Source organism: Pan troglodytes, chromosome 21 (assembly GCF_028858775.2).
Source record: "Pan troglodytes isolate AG18354 chromosome 21, NHGRI_mPanTro3-v2.0_pri, whole genome shotgun sequence".
NCBI lineage: Eukaryota > Metazoa > Chordata > Mammalia > Primates > Hominidae > Pan > Pan troglodytes.
The window spans coordinates 10,477,354-10,498,453 of NC_072419.2; the positions used below are offsets into that span (position 1 = coordinate 10,477,354).

The 21,100-nt window shown below is 48.6% G+C and overlaps 2 protein-coding genes across 10 annotated transcripts in view; both read left to right on the top strand.

Annotated features, from left to right (window-relative positions):
- Positions 1 to 5,194, top strand: part of MAVS (mitochondrial antiviral signaling protein) — a 49,691-nt gene extending 44,497 nt beyond the window's left edge. For 2 of the 3 annotated variants that reach the window (XR_010154316.1, XR_010154318.1), the window contains one exon: positions 1,020 to 4,144. The gene's annotated coding sequence lies outside the window, so the exon portion shown is untranslated. Of the gene's footprint in view, positions 1 to 1,019 lie in introns of all 3 variants that reach the window. The other variant, XR_010154317.1, reaches the window with a different exon arrangement.
- Positions 5,195 to 19,174: 13,980 nt separating this feature from the next.
- The window catches only part of PANK2 (pantothenate kinase 2), a 35,350-nt gene continuing 33,424 nt past the window's right edge, over positions 19,175 to 21,100 (top strand). For 2 of the 7 annotated variants that reach the window (XM_009436744.4, XM_054674367.2), the window contains exon 1: positions 19,323 to 20,121. In XM_009436744.4, coding sequence (XP_009435019.3) covers positions 19,494 to 20,121 — 628 coding nt within the window. In that variant the 5' untranslated portion in view covers positions 19,323 to 19,493. Of the gene's footprint in view, positions 19,299 to 19,319; positions 20,122 to 20,181; positions 20,327 to 21,100 lie in introns of those variants that run through there. The other 5 variants (XM_063803271.1, XM_063803273.1, XM_063803272.1 and 2 more) reach the window with 5 other exon arrangements.

Consider the following 21,100-nt stretch of genomic DNA (forward strand, 5'->3'; position numbering starts at 1 on the left):
ACCAGTGCCCTCCTCAGTGCTTAGGGGCAGAGCCACCTGCAGCAATGGTGTCTGCATATTAGCCCCTCTCCACCTTCTTTCTCCCGCTGAATCATTTCCCTCAAAGCCCAAGAGCTGTCACTGCTTCTTTCTCCCTGGGAAGAATGCGTGGACTCTGCCTGGTGATAGACTGAAGCCAGCACAGTGCCACACCCTCGCCTTAATTCCTTGCTAGGTGTTCTCAGATTTATGAGACTTCTTAGTCAAATATGAGGGAGGTTGGATGTGGTGGCTTGTGCCTGTAATCCCAGCATTTTGGGAAGCCGAGGTGGGAGGATCCCTTGAAGCCAGGAGTTTGAGACAAGCCTGGGCAACAAAGCAAGACCCTATCTCTAAAAAAAAAAAAAAAAAATCTAGGAGATGCTCTTTACCCTGCCTGGCCTCAAACTATTAATAGCTTCCTTTGAGCAACATTATTTATTATGAACTTTCAAACACAAAAAAGTAGAGAGAGTAGAATAACAAATCCCCATGAGCCCATCACCCAACTTCAGTAATTATCAATTCATGGCCATCTTGTTCACCCCTGCCTGCTTCCCTGCTTCCCCTCATTCTGCAGAGGTTCTTTTCTTTTCTTTTCTTTTCTTTTTTTGAGACAGAGTGTTGCTCTGTTGCCCAGGCTGGAGTGCAGTGGCGCAACTTCGGCTCACTGCAACCTCCGCCTCCCAGGTTCAAGTGATTCTCCTGCTTCAGCCTCTCAAGTAGCTGGGATTACAGATGCCCGCCACCACACCTGGCTAATTTTCGTATTTTTGTTAGAGATGGGGTTTCACCATGTTGGCCAGGCTGGTCTCGAACTCCTGACCTCAAGTGATCCGCCCTCCTTGGCCTCCCAAAATGCTGGGATTACAGGTGTGAACCACGGTGCCTGGCCACTGTACAGGTTCTTTATAGAAGTTGGAGAGTGAAGGGTTGAGAAAGCCAAGGGGCAGATGCGGGTCTGGAGGATTTTGTGCCTAAGGCCCTCTCTTTGCTTCCAGACAGCATGAAGTAACAATGAGGCATCCACCTGTTGGTTTTGTGGCCTCTGTGGATGACGTCTCTCACCTTGAACCAGTTCAGAGCTGGAGTAGCGCTGGATCCTGTCTTCAGAGGAGGGGCCGAAGTGGGTTCCTCTGTTGTCAAGCTCTTTGGAGGTGCCTGGCTGCTACTACTGTCCCAGCGAGGTGATGATGAATGATGGGTGTGTCCAGTGGCAGTTTGCCCCACTGAGGCAGGGGCTTCCACTAGGCCCTGACAGAGCCCTTCCAGCAGGCAGAAATCGCTGTGCTAGGCAAGATTCAAACTCCGTAGCATGTCTCCTGCTCCCATCTCTTAGGAATGGAGTCCTTCAGGCCTTGAGTCCCACATTTTCCATGATGCTCCATTAAGCAGCTGATAGCACCCCCACCTCCAGGGAAAGTGAGTTCAGAGTCCTTGGTCTAATGCATCTGTGTTGAAATTGAGGCCTTCCCCTGTGTTCACCTTTCTGCTCTTTTTCCTTTAGCCCAAGGCTATGAAGGCCTCATTCGGTGCTGGGCATGGTCACTCCTAGCATTCCTCACTCTGTTGCTAACAGCAACAGCAATAATAATAAGGGTTACAACTTACTCCATACCTTACTGTCTGCCAGGCATTAAGCTAAGTGCTTTACATATATTAAGTCATTTAATCCTCACAATGACCCTATGAAAGAGATACCATCTCAACCCAATTGACAGCTGGTTTGCAAGATTAGGAGGGATGAAGGACCCAGGGGACAATGCGAGGGAAAACTCTGACCCCGGGGCCCCAGGCTGGATGCTCTTTATGCCTGTGAACCACAGCTTATCACATGTCTGGAGTTAGGGACCCCACTTAAAGTGAGATTTTGGCTGGAGGTGGTGGATCATACCTATAATCCCAGCACTTTGGGAGACCAAGGCAGAAGGACTGCTTGAGGCCAGGAGTTCAAAACCAGTGTAGGTAACAGCTAGACCCTATCTCTAAAAAAAATTTAAAAATTAGCTGGGTGTGGTGGTACGTGCCTCAAGTTCCAGCTACTCAGGAGGCTGAGGTGGGAGGATCACTTGAGCACAGGAGTTTGAAGTTACAGTGAGCTATGATGGCACCACTGCACTTCAGCCTGGGCAACAGAGGGAGACCCTGTCTCTAAAGTACATAGAGATTTTCACACCAACACATCTCTGCCCAGTATGCCAACATCTGCCACCTGCTATAATAGTACTATAACACTCAGTATGTAATTAATGTAGTCTCAGGGATGTTATGACAATATGATTACAACTATCACGTGTGTGCCCAGCCAGGCTCAATGCCCCAGGCTGGGGTGAGGTGGGGCAGGGGACACAGCCTAAAATGCCAGGCCTCAGGAAGCCATTTGGTTTAGCAGACATTGTTTATTAAAGGAGTTCCCTATGCCAGATCGAAGGCCTAAGATGATTAAGACACTATGAGTGCCTTCAAGTGGTTTGGGATGTTCATGATTGTGGTACAGACAAATAGGCTTTCACATCATTCTTTTATGTAATCATACAACAGATATTTGCACCTGCATGTGCAGAACACTGGGATAGGCCTCAGTGACACAGAATAATACAGCAAAAACCCCACCCGATGAGCCCCCTCCCACCACCCACCAGTACAGTAGGGGGTGGTTTAATGGAGTGTTCCTGGAACATGAAGTGGGGGCAGGCATTAGGGGTGGCAAAGGGACAAGTGTTTATCTGATCAGTTATGTACTGTTTATAATAAGTAAATCAGCAGAGGGGGAATAATACTTAGAACCTATAGAGAGTAAATCTGACAAGATGAAATGCTGATGAAAATATGGAGGAAATGAAACTCTCATGGGTTTTGCAGGGAATCTAAGTCAGTGCTGTGTTGTGAATGTAGGTGTACCCTTTGAATTCATATGTTGAAACCTAACCCCCAAAGCAATGGCATTAAGAGGTGGGGCCTTTGGGGCTGGGTATGGTGGCTCATGACTGTAATCCCAGCACTTTGGGATGCTGGCAGGGGGCAGATCACTTGAAGCCAGGAGTCTGAGATCAGCCTGGCCAACATGGTGAAACCCCATCTGTACTAAAAATACAAAAATTAGCCAGGTGTGATGGCGTACATCTGTAATCCCAGCTACTCGGGAGGCTGAGACAGGAGAATAGCTTGAACCCAGTAGGTGGAGATTTCAGTGAGCCGAGATCGTGCCACTGCACTCCAGCCTGGGTGACAGAGTGAGACTCCATCTCAAAAAAATAATAAAATAAAGAGTGGGGCCTGTGGGAGGTGGTTAGGTCATGAGGGTGGAGATTATGAATGGGGTTAGCACCTTATAAAACAGGCTTGAGGGAGCCCTTCTGTCCCTTCTACCGTGTGTGGATGCAGTGAGAAGGCACCATATCTCTGAAGCAGAGAGCCCGCCCTGGACACTGGATCTGCTGGCACCTTGATCTTGGACTTCCCAGCCTCTAGAACTGTGAGAAATAATTTTTTGTTGTTTACAAATTACCCAGGCTAAGGTGTTTCATTGTAGCCTGAATGGACCAAGCTGGTGTGACCCTGTTGGAAAACTGGCAGTATCTACCAAAAGCCGAACATACATATAAACTGTGATCCAGCAGTTCCACTCCTGGGTATGTACACCACAGAAAGCTATGTCCACCGAGACATTGGCAAGAATGTTTCTAACCACCACGCTGACTGTAGCCCCAAACTTGAAACAACCCAAATGTCCATCCACCAACCCAAATGTCCATCCACTGTTGAAGTTGCAGTGAAGTCACAGGGTCGAATACTACTGCACAGCAACGAATATGAATGAAAATATCGCTATGCACAGCAACATGGATAAATTTCACAGACATGAGGTCAAGCAAAAGAGGTCAGAGTCCTCACCATCAAGAGAGAATTCATTGTATGATTCTCTTCCTACAAAAAGTACAGAAATAAGCAAAACTGATCCATGGTGTTAGAAGCCAGGGGAACGGTTAACAGGGGAGGGATACTGGGGAGGGGCATCCTGGAGTGCTGGTCTACCTCCTCATCTGGGTGTTGATTTCACGAGTATTGTCAGTTTGTTTCCAGACTCCCTGTTGGAGATGTGGAAATAAAAACCACCTAAACAAGAGCAGAGAGGCCATTTGGTCAAAGTTTGCAAAGGAGTCAGCCATGATTGCTTGTATTTGGCAGGGGTCAAAGGCAGGCAGGGACTGGGAAATGTTATAGTGGAAAAAAAGGGAAGGCTCTGGGTGTGCTGTGATTGGAGATTGTTGGCATGGGGACGGAGCGGACTAACTGGAGGGGCATCTTTGGTTGGTTGGGGGGGTATATTTGGCTTTCTCTGGTTGGTCTGGAGTTGGAAGAGGGGGTGTGGTGGCTGGGGATTGGGAAGAAGCTGGCAGCCACTAAGTTCAGACTGTTCTGGGTCCGATTGCTGCTGAGGCTGTGGTTTGGCTTCCTTGGCTTCCCAGGCTGGTTATGGGTTTCTGGCCAGAGTCTATTGTCGTATGTGGCCTGGCCATTGTCCAGTTGTATGTTCAGTCTCTTGGAAGGAAGGGTATTGACTCTGAGAGGGGCCACCATCGCTGGAATGGGGGACACACATACTTCCTCCAGCTGCCTACACCCCCCTAGGGTCAGTGGTGCCTGCCTGTGAGGGTGAGCCCAATGGCTAGAGGGCTCTGCTCCAAGTCATTGCTTACTACACCCACAAACATTCTTCATTCTTTAAGGCCTAACTTAAAGCCCAGATCCTACAGGAAACCTTGATTAGACCCCTCTCTTTATTAAGCTTCCTAAAATCAAACCCTGCTTTTGTGTAAATGCTGACCTCCTTGCCTACATTTTAAAAACCTAGAGCTGGGCATGATGGCCTCAGCCTGTAATCCCAGTGATTCAGGAGACTGAGGTGGGAGGATTGCTAGAAGCCAGGAGTTCGAGACCAGCCTGGGTAACATAGCTAGACCACATCTCTTAAAATAAAATAGTTAATTTAGCCAGGCATGATGATATGTGCCTGTAGTCCCAACTACTTGGAAGGCTGAGGTGTGAGGGTCTTTGAGCCCGGGAGGTTGAGGCTACAGTAAGCTATGATCTCACCACTGTACTCCAGGCTGGATGACAGAGCGAGACCCAGACTCAAAAAATAAAAATAAAAACCCCGAATATCTTCCTTCTACTTCTTCAGTGCTGTTTTTATTTTAAAAAAAAAACAAAAAACAAAAACCAAAAGCACAACTTTTTACTGAAGTGTAATGTAAATGCTGTAAAAGGCAGTGAAAGGCACAAGGGAGGTGGAGGGGTAGGAAGGGTGGAAGTTGGGGGAGGAAGTGGCAGGGCAGGCAAAATGAAGGGAAGCCCTGGGTTCTTGTCCTGCATCCGCAGCCAGCTCCCACTTTCCTCACCCTCCAGGACCTGTAAACTGTGAGGCTGGACCAGTTATGTCAAATCTGTCCTCCCCCAGAGCTCAGTCCCTCCGCCCTTGGGTGTCCTTGGCACAAGGCAGGCTAGGCTGCACCAGCTTCCTCCATCTCCGTCCTGCCTCCCCCATCCCCAGGTGCCATTTCCACACCATCTGAATCACTGATTTCCTCGCAATCAGACGCTGTCTTCCAGTTAATCACTTCGCTTGTATTTAACATAAGAAAGAAAAACCCTTTCATTATCACATACAGCTGGAAATCAGCTTCTTGCAGGAGGCGTATCCAAAGGAATTGGAGAAGAGATAAACTGGTAATTGGTGAAAGAATTACTTTAATTTTTTTTCCTACTTGCTGTCATGATGATGTCCTTAGAATTGTGAGCCCGTGGACACTTCTGTACAATAAATCTGCTATTATTACTTCTAGAACTACAGTTATAATGGTCTACAATGGCCAGATGCCTGCTTGTAATGAGAAGCTACTGCAGTGAAGATCAACAGAGTCAGGGGGCTTGTCTGTGACCTCTCCTCCTTTTCCCTCCTGCCTTCTCCCTGGGGATGGGTGGGTTTCTACTTAAAGACAAGCTCCCAGCTCTCAGACAGAGAATGTATGAGAGCAAAACAGAAGTCACAGTCCTTTGGTACTTAATCTTGAAAGTGACATCCCAGCATTTTTTTTTTTTTTTTTTTTTTTTAAGACAAGGGCATGCTCTATCGCCCAGGTTGGAGTAGAGTGGAGTAGAATGGCTTACTGCAGCCTCAAACTCCTGGGCTCAAGCAATCCTCCCACCTCAGCCTCCTGAGTTGCTGGGACCAGAGGCACACGCTACCATGCCTGGCTAACTTTCATGATTTTTAGTAGAGATGCGGTCTCACTGTGTTGCCTGTGTTAGTCTCAGACTGCTGGGCTCAAGTGATCCTCCTGGCTCAGCCTCCCAAAGTGCTAGGATTACAGGCATGAGCCTCTGCATCCAGTCCCATCACTTCTGTAAATTGCAGTCAAGGGGCAATTTACCCAGAAGTAGGAACCACTGGAAGCACCATTATAGCAGCTGCCTCTTCAGGAGGGGAATTTGATTCTGTCCTACAAAATGACATATGCATGTGTTTTTTGACCCAGCAATTCCATTTCTAGTAGTCTAAGCCAAAGATAACATTGGCAAAAATAAAGATATATGTCCAAGGCTAGTCATTATAGCACACTTTGTAAATAGCAAAAGCCTGGAAATAACTCAGACAATGTCCATCTACAGAACATTGGCAATAAACCAAGGTATATCTACATTGGAGTGCTATGCAGCTGTGAATAGAAATGAGTATCTATATACTGCTATGGAGTGAACTCCATGATGTTTTGCTAAGAGGAAAAAAAAAGTGGAAAACTATATATATAATATAGAATCTTTGGGCTGGGCGGTGGCTCATGCCTGTAATCCCAGCACTTTGGGAGGCCGGGGCGGGCGGATTATGTCAGGAGATCGAGACCATCCTGGCCAACACGGGGAAACCCCTCTCTACTAAAAATACAAAAAAATTAGCTGGGCATGGTGGTACGCGCCTGTAGTCCCAGCTACTTGGGAGGCTGAGGCAGGAGAATTGCTTGAACCTGGGAGGCAGAGGTTGCAGTGAGCCACAATCACACCACTTCCAAAAAAAAAAAAAAAGACCTGACTCCAGTGGACTGAAACTCATCAAATAGGCTTTTAAAATCCATCAGTTGGCCGGGCGCAGTGGCTCACGCCTGTAATCCCAGTGCTTTGGGAGGCCAAGGCAGGCGGATCACAAGGTCAGGAGTTTGAGACCAGCCTGGCCAACATAGTGAAACCCCGTCTCTACTAAAAAAAAAAAAATACAGTCCGGGTGCGGTGGCTCATGCCTGTAATCCCAGCACTTTAGGAGGCTGAGGTGGGCGGATCACCAGGTCAGGAGATTGAGACCATCCTGGCTAACACGGTGAAACCCCGACTCTACTAAAAAAAAAAAAAAAAAAAAAAAAAAAAATTAGCCAGGCATGGTGGCAGGTAGCCTGTAGTCCCAGCTACTCGGGAGGCTGAGGGAGGAGAATGGTGTGAACCTGGGAGGTGGAGCTTGCAGTGAGACAACATCGCGTCACTGCACCCAGCCTGGGCGACAAAGACTCTGTCTCAAAAAAAAAAAAAAACAAAAAAAAACCCAAAAATAAGCTGGACTTGGTGGCACGCGCCTGTAGTCCCAGCTACTCAGGAGGCTGAGGAAGGAGAATCGCTTGAACCCGGGAGGTGGAGGTTGTGGCGAGCCGAGATCACGCCAGTCAGTGCACACCAGCCCCGGCAACAGTGTGAGACTCCGTCTCAAAAAAAAAAAAAAAACAACAACAAAAAACCACCAGGCATGGTGGCGCACGCCTGTAATCCCAGCACTTTGAGAAGCCAAAGCGGGTGGATTCTATGAGCTCAGGAGTTCGAGACCACCCTGGGCAACATGGTGAAACCTCCTCTCTACTAAAATAGAAAAAATTAGCTGGGCGTGGTGGCGTGTGCCTGTAGTCCCAGTTACTCAGGAGGCTGAGGCAGGAGAATCGCTTGAACCCAGAAGGCGGAGGTTGCAGTGAGCCGAGATCACACCACTGCACTCCAGCCTGGGCGACAGAGTGAGACCGTCTCAAAAAAAAAATCCACCAGTTCATGATAATACTAAAAAGAATTCATTGTTGACCTCTAGAGGATGCCCCAGGAAACCAACTCATTCTGAAAACTGGTCAGTAAAGGGAAAGAATTGATCCTGCCTTTTCTATTTGAGTAGTTCCAGCTCCTCTGAAGGCTGAGGTTGAGGTACTTCAGGATAACAAAGAGTTGATGAGGGAAGATTCTTTATAGAAATATTCCAGTTAGGCTGGGTGCGGTGGCTCACACCTATAATCCCAGCACTTTGGGAGGCCAGGCAGGCGGATCACTTGAGGTCAGGATTTCGAGACTAGACTGGCCAACATGTCGAAACCCCATCTCTACTAAAAATACAAAAGAAAAGTAGCTGGGTGTCGTGGTGCACAGCCGTAATCCCAGCTACTCGGGAAGCTGGGGCAGGAGAATCGCTTGAACCCGGGAGGAGGAAGTTGCGGTGAGCTGAGGTCGTGTCACTGCACTCCAGCCTGGGTGACAGAGTGAGACTCTGTCACACACACACACACACACACACACACACACACACACACATTCCAATTAACCAAGCATAGAAGAAACTACCTGATTAGAAAATTACGTTAGGGGCTGTAGTTAATGTTATGAATTTCTCTTCTCTTGATGAGATGAATAAAAAGTAAATAGTGAGACATGGTGGCTCACACCTGTAATGTTTTCACTTATAAGTGGGAACCACTTTGGGAGGCCAAGGTGGGAGGATCGCTTGAGGCCAGGAGTTTGAGACCAGCCTGGGCAACATAGTGAGACCCTTGTCTCTAAAAAAAAAAAAAAAAAATTAGCTGGGCGTGGCGGTGCACACCTGTACCCCCAGGTACTTGGGAGGCTGAAGTGGGAGAATTGCTTGAACCCAGGGGTTTGAGGCTGCAGTAAGCTGTGACTGCGCCACTGCACTCTTGCTTGGGTGACAGGGTGAGACCCCGTCTCAAAAACAAAACGAAAATAGAAAAATAATATTTAAAAAGGTAAATAGCACCTGTGAAGAATTCTTTTAAAGAAATCAAACCTGGGCCAGGTGCGGTGGCTCATGCCTGTAATCCCAGCACTTTGGGAGGCTGAGGCAGGCGGATCACCTGAGGTCGGGAGTTCAAGATCAGCCTGGCCAACATGGAGAAACCCATCTGTAATAAAAATACAAAATTAGCCAGGTGTGGTGGTGCATGCCTGTAATCTCAGCTACTCAGGAGGCTGAGGCAGAAGAATCGCTTGAACCTGGGAGGCGGAAGTTGTGGTGAGCTGAGATTGCGCCATTGTACTTCGGCCTGGGCAACAAGAGCGAAACTCCAACTCAAAAAAAAAAAAAAAAAGGCAAAGCAATCAAATATAATATGTTAATATGTTGATCTCATTTGGAAACTAAATTGATTTTTTAAAAAATTTACTTAAGAGACTGGGTCTTGGTATGTTGCCTAGGCTGGACTCGAACTCCTTGTCTCAATCAATCCTCTCGCCTCAGCCTCCACTACAGGCTTTAAGAAATTAGCTCTAAGTCCTTATGGTAGGAAAGCTGTAACTCAGGTTACTGGATCATGGAGAGGCCAGGATTAGATGGCCTGAAAAATGTGGGCTTGGTCTCCATCATGATTGTTTAATTAAGACTCTTGGTTCCAGCTGGGCGCGGTGGCTCACGCCTGTAATCTCAGCACTTTGGGAGGCTGAGGCGGGTGGATCACAAGGTCAGGAGATCGAGACCATCCTGGCTAACACGGTGAAACCCTGTCTTTACTAAAAACAAACAAACAAAAATTAGCTGGGCATGGTGGCGGGTGCCTGTAGTCCCAGCTACTCAGGAGGCTGAGGCAGGAGAATGGCATGAACCCAGGAGGCGGAGCTTGCATTGAGCCGAGATTGTGCCACTGCACTCCAGTTTGGGTGAAAGAGCAAGACTCTGTCTCAAAAAAAAAAAAAAAAAAGACTCTTGGTTCCAAGTAACAGAAGACAATGTAAGCTAGATTAAAATATGGGGCGGGAGACTTAATAAACTTATTTTAATGTTGTAGGGGGGAAACATATGGAACACAGACAGGAATGTATTCAGCCTAGGGAATGGATAGAAACAGGCAGGACTGGGAGAGCTGGCAAAGTGCTTTTTCTGTTCTGTTCATCTGTTCACTCTTGGAGCTCTGTGCAAACCAACTTTTTTTTTTTTTGAGATGCAGTTTTGCACTGTCACCCAGGCTGGAGTGCAGCGGTGCGATCTCGGCTCATTTCAACCTCCGCCTCCTGGGTTCAGGCAATTCTCCCGCCTCAGCCTCCCGAGTAGCTCCCTCCACCATACCCAGCTAATTTTTGTATTTTTAGTAGAGATGGGGTTTCGCCATGTTGGCCAGGCTGGTTTCGAACTCCTGACCTCAGGTGATCTGTCTGCCTCGGCTTCCCAAAGTGCTGTGATTACAGGCGTGAGCCACTGCGCCCGGCCGCAAACCAACTTTTTCTGCTTCTTTGACCCCACGAGGAATGTGGCATCACACTTTGAGAAGTGAGTCTCTATTCCAAGGTGGTGGGGTTTAGGAGGTACAAACATGGCTGTTGGGGCCTAATCTATGATCTATAGGAGGAATGGTTGTAAGTTGGGTAGATGTCAAATATGTCCACTACGAAGATGTAGTTTTGTTTTTTTTTTTGAGACAGAATCTCGCTCTATCGCCCAGGCTGGAGTGCAGTAGCGTGATCTCGGCTCACTGCAACCTCCATCTCCCAGGTTCAAGCAATTCTCTGCCTCAGCCTCCTGAGTAGCTGGGATTACAGGTGCCCCGCCGCCATGCCCGGCTAATTTTTTTTTGTATTTTTAGTAGAGACAGGGTTTCACCAAGTTGGCCAGGCTGGTCTTGAACTCCTGACCTTGTGATCCACCCACCTTGGCCTACCAATGTGCTGGGATTACAGACGTGAGCCACCACACCCGGACTGTTTTTTTTTTTTGAAGATGGAGTCTTGCTCTGTCACCCAGGCTGAGTGTAGCGGCATGATCTCAGCTCAATGCAACCTCTGCCTAAGATATAGGTATTTTAAGGGATCCTAAACTTGGTATTGTCACTGCAATCATTCCTTAGCAAATGGTGTGTGTGCACTCACACTCTGAAAGGTACTGGGGGATGTAAAGATGCAAAGTCTTAATCTGATAGCTCTCATATCTAGTTGGGATTATACAACGTGTACACCAAGAATCTTAGGACCAGGAAGTATGAGAAATGCCACTGAGAGTGACATAAGGCTAGGCAAGGTGGCTCACACCATAATCCCAGCACTTTAGGAGGCTGAGGGGGGCAGATCACTTGAGCTCAGGAGTTTCAGACCAGCTTGGGCAACGTTGTAAAACCCTGCCTCTTCAAAAAATACAAAATTAGCCAGGTATAGTGGTGTGGACCTGTAGTCCCAGCTACTTGAGTGGCTGAGGTGGGAGGACTGCTTGAGCCGGGGAGGTGGAGGTTGTAGTGAGCCATGATTGCGTCACTGCACTCCACCTTGGGTGACTGAGCCAGACCCTGTCTCAAAAAAAAAAAAAAAAGGGCCAGGCATGGTGGCTCACGCCTGTAATCCCAGCACTTTGGGAGGCCAAGGTGGGCGGATCACGAGGTCAGGAGATCAAGACCATCCTGGCTAACACAGTGAAACCCCGTCTCTACTAAATATACAAAAAAAAGTTAGCCGGGCGTGGTGGCGGGTGCCTGTAGGCCCAGCTACTCGGGAGGCTGAGGCAGGAGAATGGCGTGAACCTGGGTGGCGGGGCTTGCAGTGAGCCGAGATCGTGCCACTGCACTCCAGCCTGGGCAACAGAGCAAGACTATGTCTCAAAAAAAAAAAAAAAAAAAAATCAGGTTTGGCCGGGTGCAGAGGCTCATGCCTGTAATCCCAGCACTGTGGGAGGCTGAGGTGGGTGGATCACCTGAGGTTAGGAGTTCAAGACCAGACTGGTGAAACCCTGTTTCTACTAAAAAATACAAAACTTAGCCGGGTGTGGTGTCATGCACCTGTAGTCCCAGCTACTTGGGAGGCTGAGGCAGGAGAATCACTTGAACCCAGGAGATGGAGGATGGAGTGAGCTGAGATTGCGCCAGTGCACTCCAGCCTGGGCGATGGAGAGACAGACTCTGTCTCCAAAAAAAAAAAAAAAAAAAAAAAAGATCAGGTTTACAGTGAACTGTGGTAATCAATGAAGACATTAAGGAGGAGGTATCATTTGGGCCATGCCATAGAAGTTGGATTGGATTTTGATAAGCAGAAATGTGGCAGGAAGGAATTTTATGTAGAGATGTAGAGATGCCCTTTGGGAGGCTGAGGCAGGCAGATCACCTGTGGTCGGGAGTTCAAGACCAGCCTGACCAATGTGGAGAAACCCCATCTCTACTAAAAATACAAAAATTAGCTGGGTGTGGTGGTGCATCCCTGTAATCCCAGCTACTTGGGAGGCTGAGGCAGGAGAATCGCTTGAACCCAGGAGGCAGAGGTTGCGGTGAGCTGAGATAGCACCATTGCATTCCAGCCTGGGCAACAAGAGCAAAACTCCGTCTCAAAAGAAAAAAAAAAAAAAGAGATGTAGAGATGTAGAGATGAAGGATGAGCCAAAGCTGGGTAAGAATAAGGCTTATCTAGAGAATTGTGAGATTTGTTTTGTTAGAACAGTTATGCAAGCATAATAAAGCAATGAGAAAAAGTGGGAAGATGCTGGGCGCGGTGGCTCACGCCTGTAATCCCAGCACTTTGGGAGGCTGAGGCGGGGGGATCATGAGATCAGGAGATCGAGACCATCCTGGCTAACACGGTGAAACCCCGTCTCTACTAAAAAATACAAAAAATTAGCCCAGTGTGGTGGCAGGCGCCTGTAGTCCCAGCTACTCCGGAGGCTGAGGCAGGAGAATGGCATCAACCCGGGAGGTGGAGCTTGCAGTGAGCCAAGATTGTGCCACTGCACTCCAGCTTGGGTGACAGAGTGAGACTCCATCTCAAAAAAAAAAAAAAAGAAAAAGAAAAAGAAAAAGTGGGAAGATACCAAATGGTGGAGCTCCTTGGATGTCAAGTTGTTTGAACTTCATTCTGTAGGCAAAGAAGCCACCATAACCTTTTTAACATAGGCGAGATTATAAACAGGAGAATGCTTTAATAAGATTACCCTGGGAGCTGTGGGCCTGGAGAGTACAGACTAGAGGCAGAACAAACTCTTAGGAGGCCATTGAAATAAATTACTAATTAGAGCTTTCTGTTTGTGATAGCCACTAGACACCTGTGGCTATTTATTTTATTTTTTTCTTTTTTTGAGATGGAGTCTTGCTCTGTCACCCAGGCTGGAGTGCAGTGGCGCTATCTCGGCTCACTGCAAGCTCCGCCTCCTAGGTTCACGCCATTCTCCTGCCTCAGCCTCCCGAGCAGCTGGGACTACAGGCGCCTGCCACCATGCCCAGCTAATTTTTTGTATTTTTAGTAGAGACGGGGTTTCACCATGTTAGCCAGGATGGTCTCGATCCCCTGACCTCGTGATCTGCCTGCCTCGGCCTCCCAAAGTGCTAGGATTACAGGCGTGAGCCACCGCGCCCGGCACTTGTGGCTATTTATTGACTACTTGAAATGTGACTAGTGCCACATGTAGAAATGATAATATTTTGGATATATTGGGTTAAATATAATATTAAAATTGATTCTTTTTTACTTTTTAAAATGTGGCTGCTGGAAAACTTTAAGTTACACATGTGGTATGCATTATGTTTCTCTTGAACACTGCTGGATTCAAGGAAAGGGGCAAATGAGGGGGAAGAATCAAGTTACTCAGCAACAGAAATGGCAGTACCATTAGGAGAACTAAGGAAAGTGGGGAAGTGGAACTGTTTAAGAGAAATGAAGACACTTATTTTTGGGAGAGAGATGCTTTTACAAATAGGTTTGTTTGGGAGTGAAAATAATACACCAAGCTTTCAAAGTAGAAAGAACCAGATCTTCATTGCCTTCAATATAACAGAGTTGCAAATAATTTCTGCTGAGATGAATTTCTATGTTCTGAGGAATAAGCTGTCCTGTGAAAACAGGGTTCCATGGTCAACTACATTTAGAAGATAGCTCCATGCCCAGGCTCCCCTTGGAGACTCATTATGCCCGTTAGTATATTAAAAGCTTTAAGTAGCACTTAACTTTACCTGTATTTCTCAAATGTATTTGCTTTTCTGAGTAACAACTATTAAAGCACTAGACTTGAGTCGGATGTGCCGACTTATGCCTATAGTCTCGGCTACTTGGGAGGCTGAAGCCATGGGTTCGCTTGAGCCCAGGAGTTGGAGGCCGCCAGGAGCTATGATCATGCCACTGCACTCCAGCCTCGTTGAGAGTGAGATCCTTTTTTTTTTCGGGACAGTGTCTCGCTCTGTGGTCCAGGCTGAGTGCAGTGGTGCGATCTTGGTTCACTGCAACCTCCACCTCCCTGGTTCAGGCGATCCTCCCACCTCAGCCTCCTGAGTAGCTGGGACCACAGGCATGTGCCACCACGCCTGGCTAATTTTTGTATTTTTGTAGAGATGGGGTTTTGCCACATTGCCCAGGCTGGTCTCTAACTCCTGGACTCATGTGATCCGCCTGCCTTGGCCTCCCAAAGTGCTGGGATTAAGTAAGGGCCATCATGCCTGGTCCCGAGATCATGTCTCTTAAAAAACAAACAGGCTGTGTGCAGTGGCTCATCTCTGTAATTCCAGCATTTTGGGAGGCCAAGGCGGGTGGATCACCTGAGTTGGAGTTCGAGACCACCCTGGCCAACGTAGCAAAACTCCATCTCTACTAAAAGTACAAAAATTAGCCAGGCATGGTGGTGTGCGCCTGTACTCCCAGCTACTCGGGAGGCTCAGTAAGGAGAATCACTTGAACCCGGGAGGCGGAGGTTGCAGTGAGCCGAGATAGTGCCATTGCACTCCAGACTGGGCAACAGAGACTCCGTCTAAAAAAAAATAAATAAAATAAAGTAAAAGCACTAGACTATTAGTAGTTAACAGCAAGTTAACAGTATCCAAATCAGGGCTATTTAGTCAAAGATAAGATAGACTTTGAGCTTGAAAACTAAGGGAAAATTTTCATCTCTTTCAATACTTGGGAAGGGACAGGATCTTCCATATTTAGGAAACTGAGTTGCCCTAAACTCACTGTATTTCATCTTGAATTTTCTCTATTTTCCTGAGACAAGTGGAGACTTTTGAAAGCAGTCAATGCTTTCATATTGCCTGTGAGCTCTGTCGAGGCCACCAGAATGCCATATGCTAGCTATACTATGCGTATGTATGTGCGCATATAACACACATCTCTGCCCCTTTTCAGCAGTGGACTCTGGGATACAGGCCAGACCTTGGAAGAGTGTCTAGGGGCTTAAGAACTTCATGTTCTTCATAGCTTTGCCTTTTTTTTTTTTTTTTAACCCCCTCATACCTTTGTCCTTTGAGAGAGACAGTTAAGTAGGTAAGGTCTTCCCAAGTCCTCACACCATTACACTCTGGCCAAAAGGCCTTGTGTTTGAAACAGGCCTAATCTACACCCCTCATGTCCTCGGCACGGACGAAACACGATGACATGAGAAAGAACTTGGTGTTTAAGCCTCTGTGCCTGGCAATCTTGTGATGTCTTTTTTTTTTGAGATGGAGTCTTGCTCTGTCACCCAGGCTCAAGTTCAGTGGTGCCATCTTGGCTCACTACAACCTCTGCCTCTGGTTTCAAGTGATTCTCCTGGCTCAGCCTCCTAAGTAGCTGGGATTAGAGGTGCCCGCCAACACACCAGGTTAATTTTTGTATTTTTAGTGAAGACAGGGTTTCACCATGTTGGCCAGGCATGTCTCGAACTCCTGACCTCAGGTGATCCGCCCACCTTGGCCTCCCAAAGTGTTGGGATTACAGGCGTGAGCCACCGTGCCTGGCCTTTGTGATGATATCTTAATTTTTACTCCTAATGATGCTCTACTTTAGCTGCAAGAAAGCTCAAGGGAAGTCTGTCTCCTGGCTCTTAGAGAGTAGGAACAGACGAAGATGTGAATCATTAGGGGGCAGAAGGCGGACTATGGGCTCCAAGATGGCCTCCAGAGATTCTCTTCCTCCTGATATTCATGTCCTTGTGTAGTACCAACCCACACTGAATAGGGATGACCTGTGTGATAACAGGATATTGCATAAATGATGGAGTATAACTTCCCAGCCTAGGTCATAAAAGACATTGCGATTTGTCTTGTTTTCTCATCCGTCACTAGCTCTAGGGAAAGCCGGCTGCCATGTTGAAAGGACACTCACGTAGTCCTATGAAAGCCTGCATTGTGAGCTGAGGCCTCCTGCCAACAGCCAGCACCAACTTGCCAGCCATATGAGCAAGCCACCTTGGAAGTGGATACCCCAACCCACTACACTTTCAGAGGACTGCAACCTCTTGAAAGATTCTGAACAAGAACCACCCAGCTTATCAATCCTGAATTCCTGACTCACAGAAACTGGGATAATACATACATACTTACTACTGTTTAAGCTGAAGTTTTGGTGTTTTTACCTAGTGACAGGCCTCTAATGTGGTAGATGAATATTTTGTATGATGTTTTGTCATTGAAATGGCTCTTGATTTTCAAGTCATTCCTTTAGAATCTGGCTAGTTTCTCTGAAGCTCTATGCTTACCATTCTTGTACTTACTCTGGTGTATACAACCAGAAAGTTGGCTTCTCTCTAGGGGTAAATAACCGGAGAGTGATAAAGAACTTAGTTCTCACTATAATAACCACAGAGAAAGGATGCCTCTTGTTACGTTCATTTTACTTTTTTTTTTGAGACGAGTCTTGCTCTGTCGCCCAGGCTGGAGTGCAGTGGCGTGACCTTGGCTCACTGCAAGCTCTGCCTCCCGGGTTCATGCCATTCTCCTGCCTCAGCCCCCCGAGTAGCTGGGACTACAGGTGCCTGCCACCATGCCCAGCTAATTTTTTGTATTTTTAGTAGAGATGGGATTTCACCGTGTTAGCCAGGATGGTCTCGATCTCCTGACCTTGTGATCTGCCCACCTCGGCCTCCCAACGTGCTGGGATTACAGGCGTGAGCCACCGCGCCTGGCCTCATTTTTTTTGGAAAAAATAAAATAAAATAAAATAAAAATAAAAAAATCTAAGCTTAATCATAGATTTACCTTACTCTGCTCCAAGGCAATTTTTCAATTTTTTAAAAAATAAATGTTTTCTTTCAGTATAATACCCAAAAAAGTGCACAAAATGTCTTGATAACATTACAAAGGGAACACACCCATGTAACCCCCACCCAGATCAAAGAAACAGAATATCATTAGCCATCTAGAAGCCCATTTGGTCATCTTCATTTTCTTTTTTTTTTTTTTTGAGGCAGAGTCCCACTCTGTTGCCCAGGCTGGAGTGCAGTGGTGCAATCTCAGCTCACTGCAACCTCTGCATCCCAGGTTCAAGCAGTTCTTCTGCCTCAGCTTCTGGAGTAAGTGGCTCCACAGGCCACCACAACAGGCACGCACCACTACGCCCAGCTAAGTTTTCTATTTTTAGTAGAGACAGGGTTTCACCATGTTGGGCCAGGCTGGTCTGAAACTCCTGACCTCCAGTGATCCGCCCGCCTCAGCCTCCCAAAGTGCTTGGATTACAGGCATGAGCCACTGTGCCTGGCCTATTTTTTTAAATTTTTTTATTTTTTGTAGAAGTGGTCTCGAACTTGTGCAGTGGCACGATCTCGGCTCACTGCGACCTCCGCCTACCGGATTCAAGTGACTCTCCTGCCTCAGCCTCCCAAGTAGCTGGGATTACAGGTGCCCACCACCACGCCCAACTAATTTTTGTGTTTGTTTTTTTAGTAGAGACGGGGTTTCACTGTGTTGGCCAGGCTGGTCTCGAACTCCTGACCTTGTGATTTGCACGCCTCGGCCTCCCAAAGTGCTGGGATAACAGGAGTTGAGCCACTGCGCCCAGCCGCTTTCTTTTGGTTATCATAAGGCGGGCAGTAGCTGAACTTCTCAGGAGTCCAAGCTCTGTCATTCTTTAGGCTTTGTGCTTCTGGATAAGTTGCCTCATCATCCAAATGTTACTGCAAGGACTAAGTGAGATGTAGAGGCAGTGGGCAAATTGTGTAAAAATACTACTGTTTCAAGTGTTTTGATGTTGGAGTTCATCTTGCCAGCCAAGGGATGATGATACTTTGATTCTTCAGGATGATCAGAGCTCACAGACTTGGACGGAAGCTCCCTCAGGTCAAGGAGGACCACATTTTTTGGGGGGTGGAGAGAGGAGGCAGAAGGAGAAGCAATGTCAGGCACTGAGATTTAGAAGAGCAGCTACAGCTGTTTTTGGTTCTTGTAGATCCATCTGTGTTGGCTTCCTGCAGGAGCTAGAATTTTCAGAGCTAGTCCTACAGTGAGGGGAGCTAACGTGGAGTGGGCATGAGAATTCTATTCAGCAAGCACAAGTGAAGCTCAACCTTTTTGTTCAGCCTGCTACAACCAATCATTATGGGAGAGGGGAATAAGGATCACTGCCCAAGGGGCATTACAGTCTCCCCAGGGAGGCACTCTTTTTTATTTTTTATTTTTTTTGAGACGGAGTTTCGCTCTTGTTGCACAATACTGGGTCACTGCAGCCTCCGCCACCCGGGTTCAAGCAATTTTCCTGCCTCAGCTTCCCAAGTAGCTGGGATTATAGGCATGGGCCACCACGCCCCGCTAATACGGAGGCACTTTAAATTAGCCCACAGTCCAGTGAAATTTGACGGAGTGAGGAAGTGACCTCAGAGTACAGAACAGGATGGGATCCTTCCGGGCTTGGGCAGCCTTTGGTAGTGGGAATGCTTGGAAGGGTCAGGGTCTCAGTCCTGGAGGTGACAAATTTTTCTCTCCAAAAGAGAAAGGAAGATGATTAAAAAAAAAATCCATGCTCCAAAGCGGCAGCCAAATCCTTCTATGGCCCCCAATGCATCACCCAGAAAGGGGCTCCAGACTCTCCTGCAAAAGGCCAACTCTACTTACCGGCTCCCACTTCCCCTCCTTCGCCACAGGAGGGTGGCGAAGGATTTATAACCCACCTCTTTCTTTCAGTTGCCATGGAGACAAGCCCCAGTCCTTTCATTCCTTCTGGTACCTCTCTCTCCAACGCAGGCGGAAAGGAGGCGGCTTAGCCCAAACATGCTGGGGGAGGGGCTGGCGGCCTCGACGGCAGCTGCGGAACTAGGCCGCGGGACAAAGGCTAAGGTCAGCCGCGGTTCAAGCCCTTTCGTCTGCCGACGACCAGCGGCCAGACGCTGCGGGAGCACTGCTGGGCTGGAGGAGGGCTCGAGCTGCGAGGACGGCACGGAGCAGCGGGGTGGGGCTCGGGGTCGCCCCAGGAGAGTTCCGCGGCCTGGGGGGGCAGAGGCATGCACAAGTGGGGGCGAAAGGAGGGGGTGGATGAGGAGGCTCGGGCCCTTCCACCCACGCGTCCATTGGGCGGCGCCGCCATCACTCTCTTCTGGGCTACACCGCCTTCTCTTCCTCCGCGGAACCCGGATCCCCTCCTCCACCACCCTCTCCCCGCCCCGTCACGATAGCCTCTCATTGGACGGAGGCACGGTCAATCCTCGTCGAGTTAGGGAGCCGACTGGACGCGAGGCCTTTGGGCCGTCCCCAGCCTCGTCGGATTGGCTTCCCGCGCGTTGGCGCAACGGAAGAGGCGGCCGGCCGAGGGCGCGCCTCTGCTCTGGCTGGACTGCCGCGGAGGAGGCGAGAAGGAGTCCGACGCTGGGGGGCTTGCTGGGGCGGCAGCGGTGGCTGCTGCGGATGGGAGCGGGCCGGCTCGGCGCGCCCATGGAGCGCCACGGCAGGGCTTCCGCCACCTCCCTCTCGTCGGCTGGGGAGCAGGCGGCCGGGGACCCCGAAGGGCGGCGGCAGGAGCCACTGCGGCGCCGGGCGAGCAGCGCGTCGGTGCCCGCGGTCGGGGCCTCGGCTGAGGGCACGAGGCGGGATCGACTGGGCTCCTACAGCGGCCCCACCTCGGTCTCCCGCCAGCGCATCGAAAGCCTGAGGAAAAAGCGGCCGCGTAAGTGTCCCGTGGGGCGCCCTCCCGGCCCGCCCTGCCCCCCCTTCCGGCCCACCCTGTCCCCTTCCGGCCCCGCCGCCGTTTTTCCCGCGCGCGGACACTGTCCCCGCACGGTGGTCCCTCGTTGGTGCGTGGCCTGACATCCGGCTGGAGGCCTCGGGTGCTCCGAAAGCGGTACCTTCAGGGACCCCCCCCGCACCCATTGGTATGCACTTCCCGCTTGTTGGAGTGGAGGGCTTTTCCCCAGGACCTGTCCTCCCTTTTCTTAGCTCCTTGGCATTCTCTTCCCGAGGGTCACATGATTTTATCCTCGAGAAGGCTTCTTTTGACTCATTTCCACCTCCTCTCCTCCCAAATCCTTTGAATCCCCAATGTTTGTTTTCCGTGGGTTTCCAAAGAGCTGCTCTCTAATACTTTCAAGTCCCTTTTATTGGTCAATTTCGGGCTTACTGGAAAATGGTTAACTGCCCCTTGAGTTGCACCAGGCCTAGAACTGTATTCCGTGCACCTCTAAGGTGGCTGCCCTTCTTCCCGTGAGAATCCAGGTCATCTCTCACCCACATATCCCCTCCGTGTTCCTTCTGTCTATTTGCAGGTACTCACGATTCAGAACTGTGGCATTCTGGGCATTAAGGCTCTTTGTTTTGAGGGGAAACAACATCTTTCTGAATTTTGCCTTGGGAGTTGCATACGCTCCTCCCAGAGAATCCGTTTCCCCATTTTATTAGGCTTCTTTTTCTGTGTTGTGTATTTTCTCCCCTTTACAAGTCTTCAATTCAGGACCGCTGCCTGGCAGCCATTGCTGCTGTTGAAAGTATCAATTGTCCTGATACTGTAATATGAGCTTTACAGTGCGATGCCATTTTACATATGGTTGGACTTTTTGGTGGGTGTTGCCAGATTCCTATTTCAGGAAATTGACTTGTTTAAATGCAGATTGTGAGAGGGAGGGAAAATGGCAAGATGTGAGATTTTTATT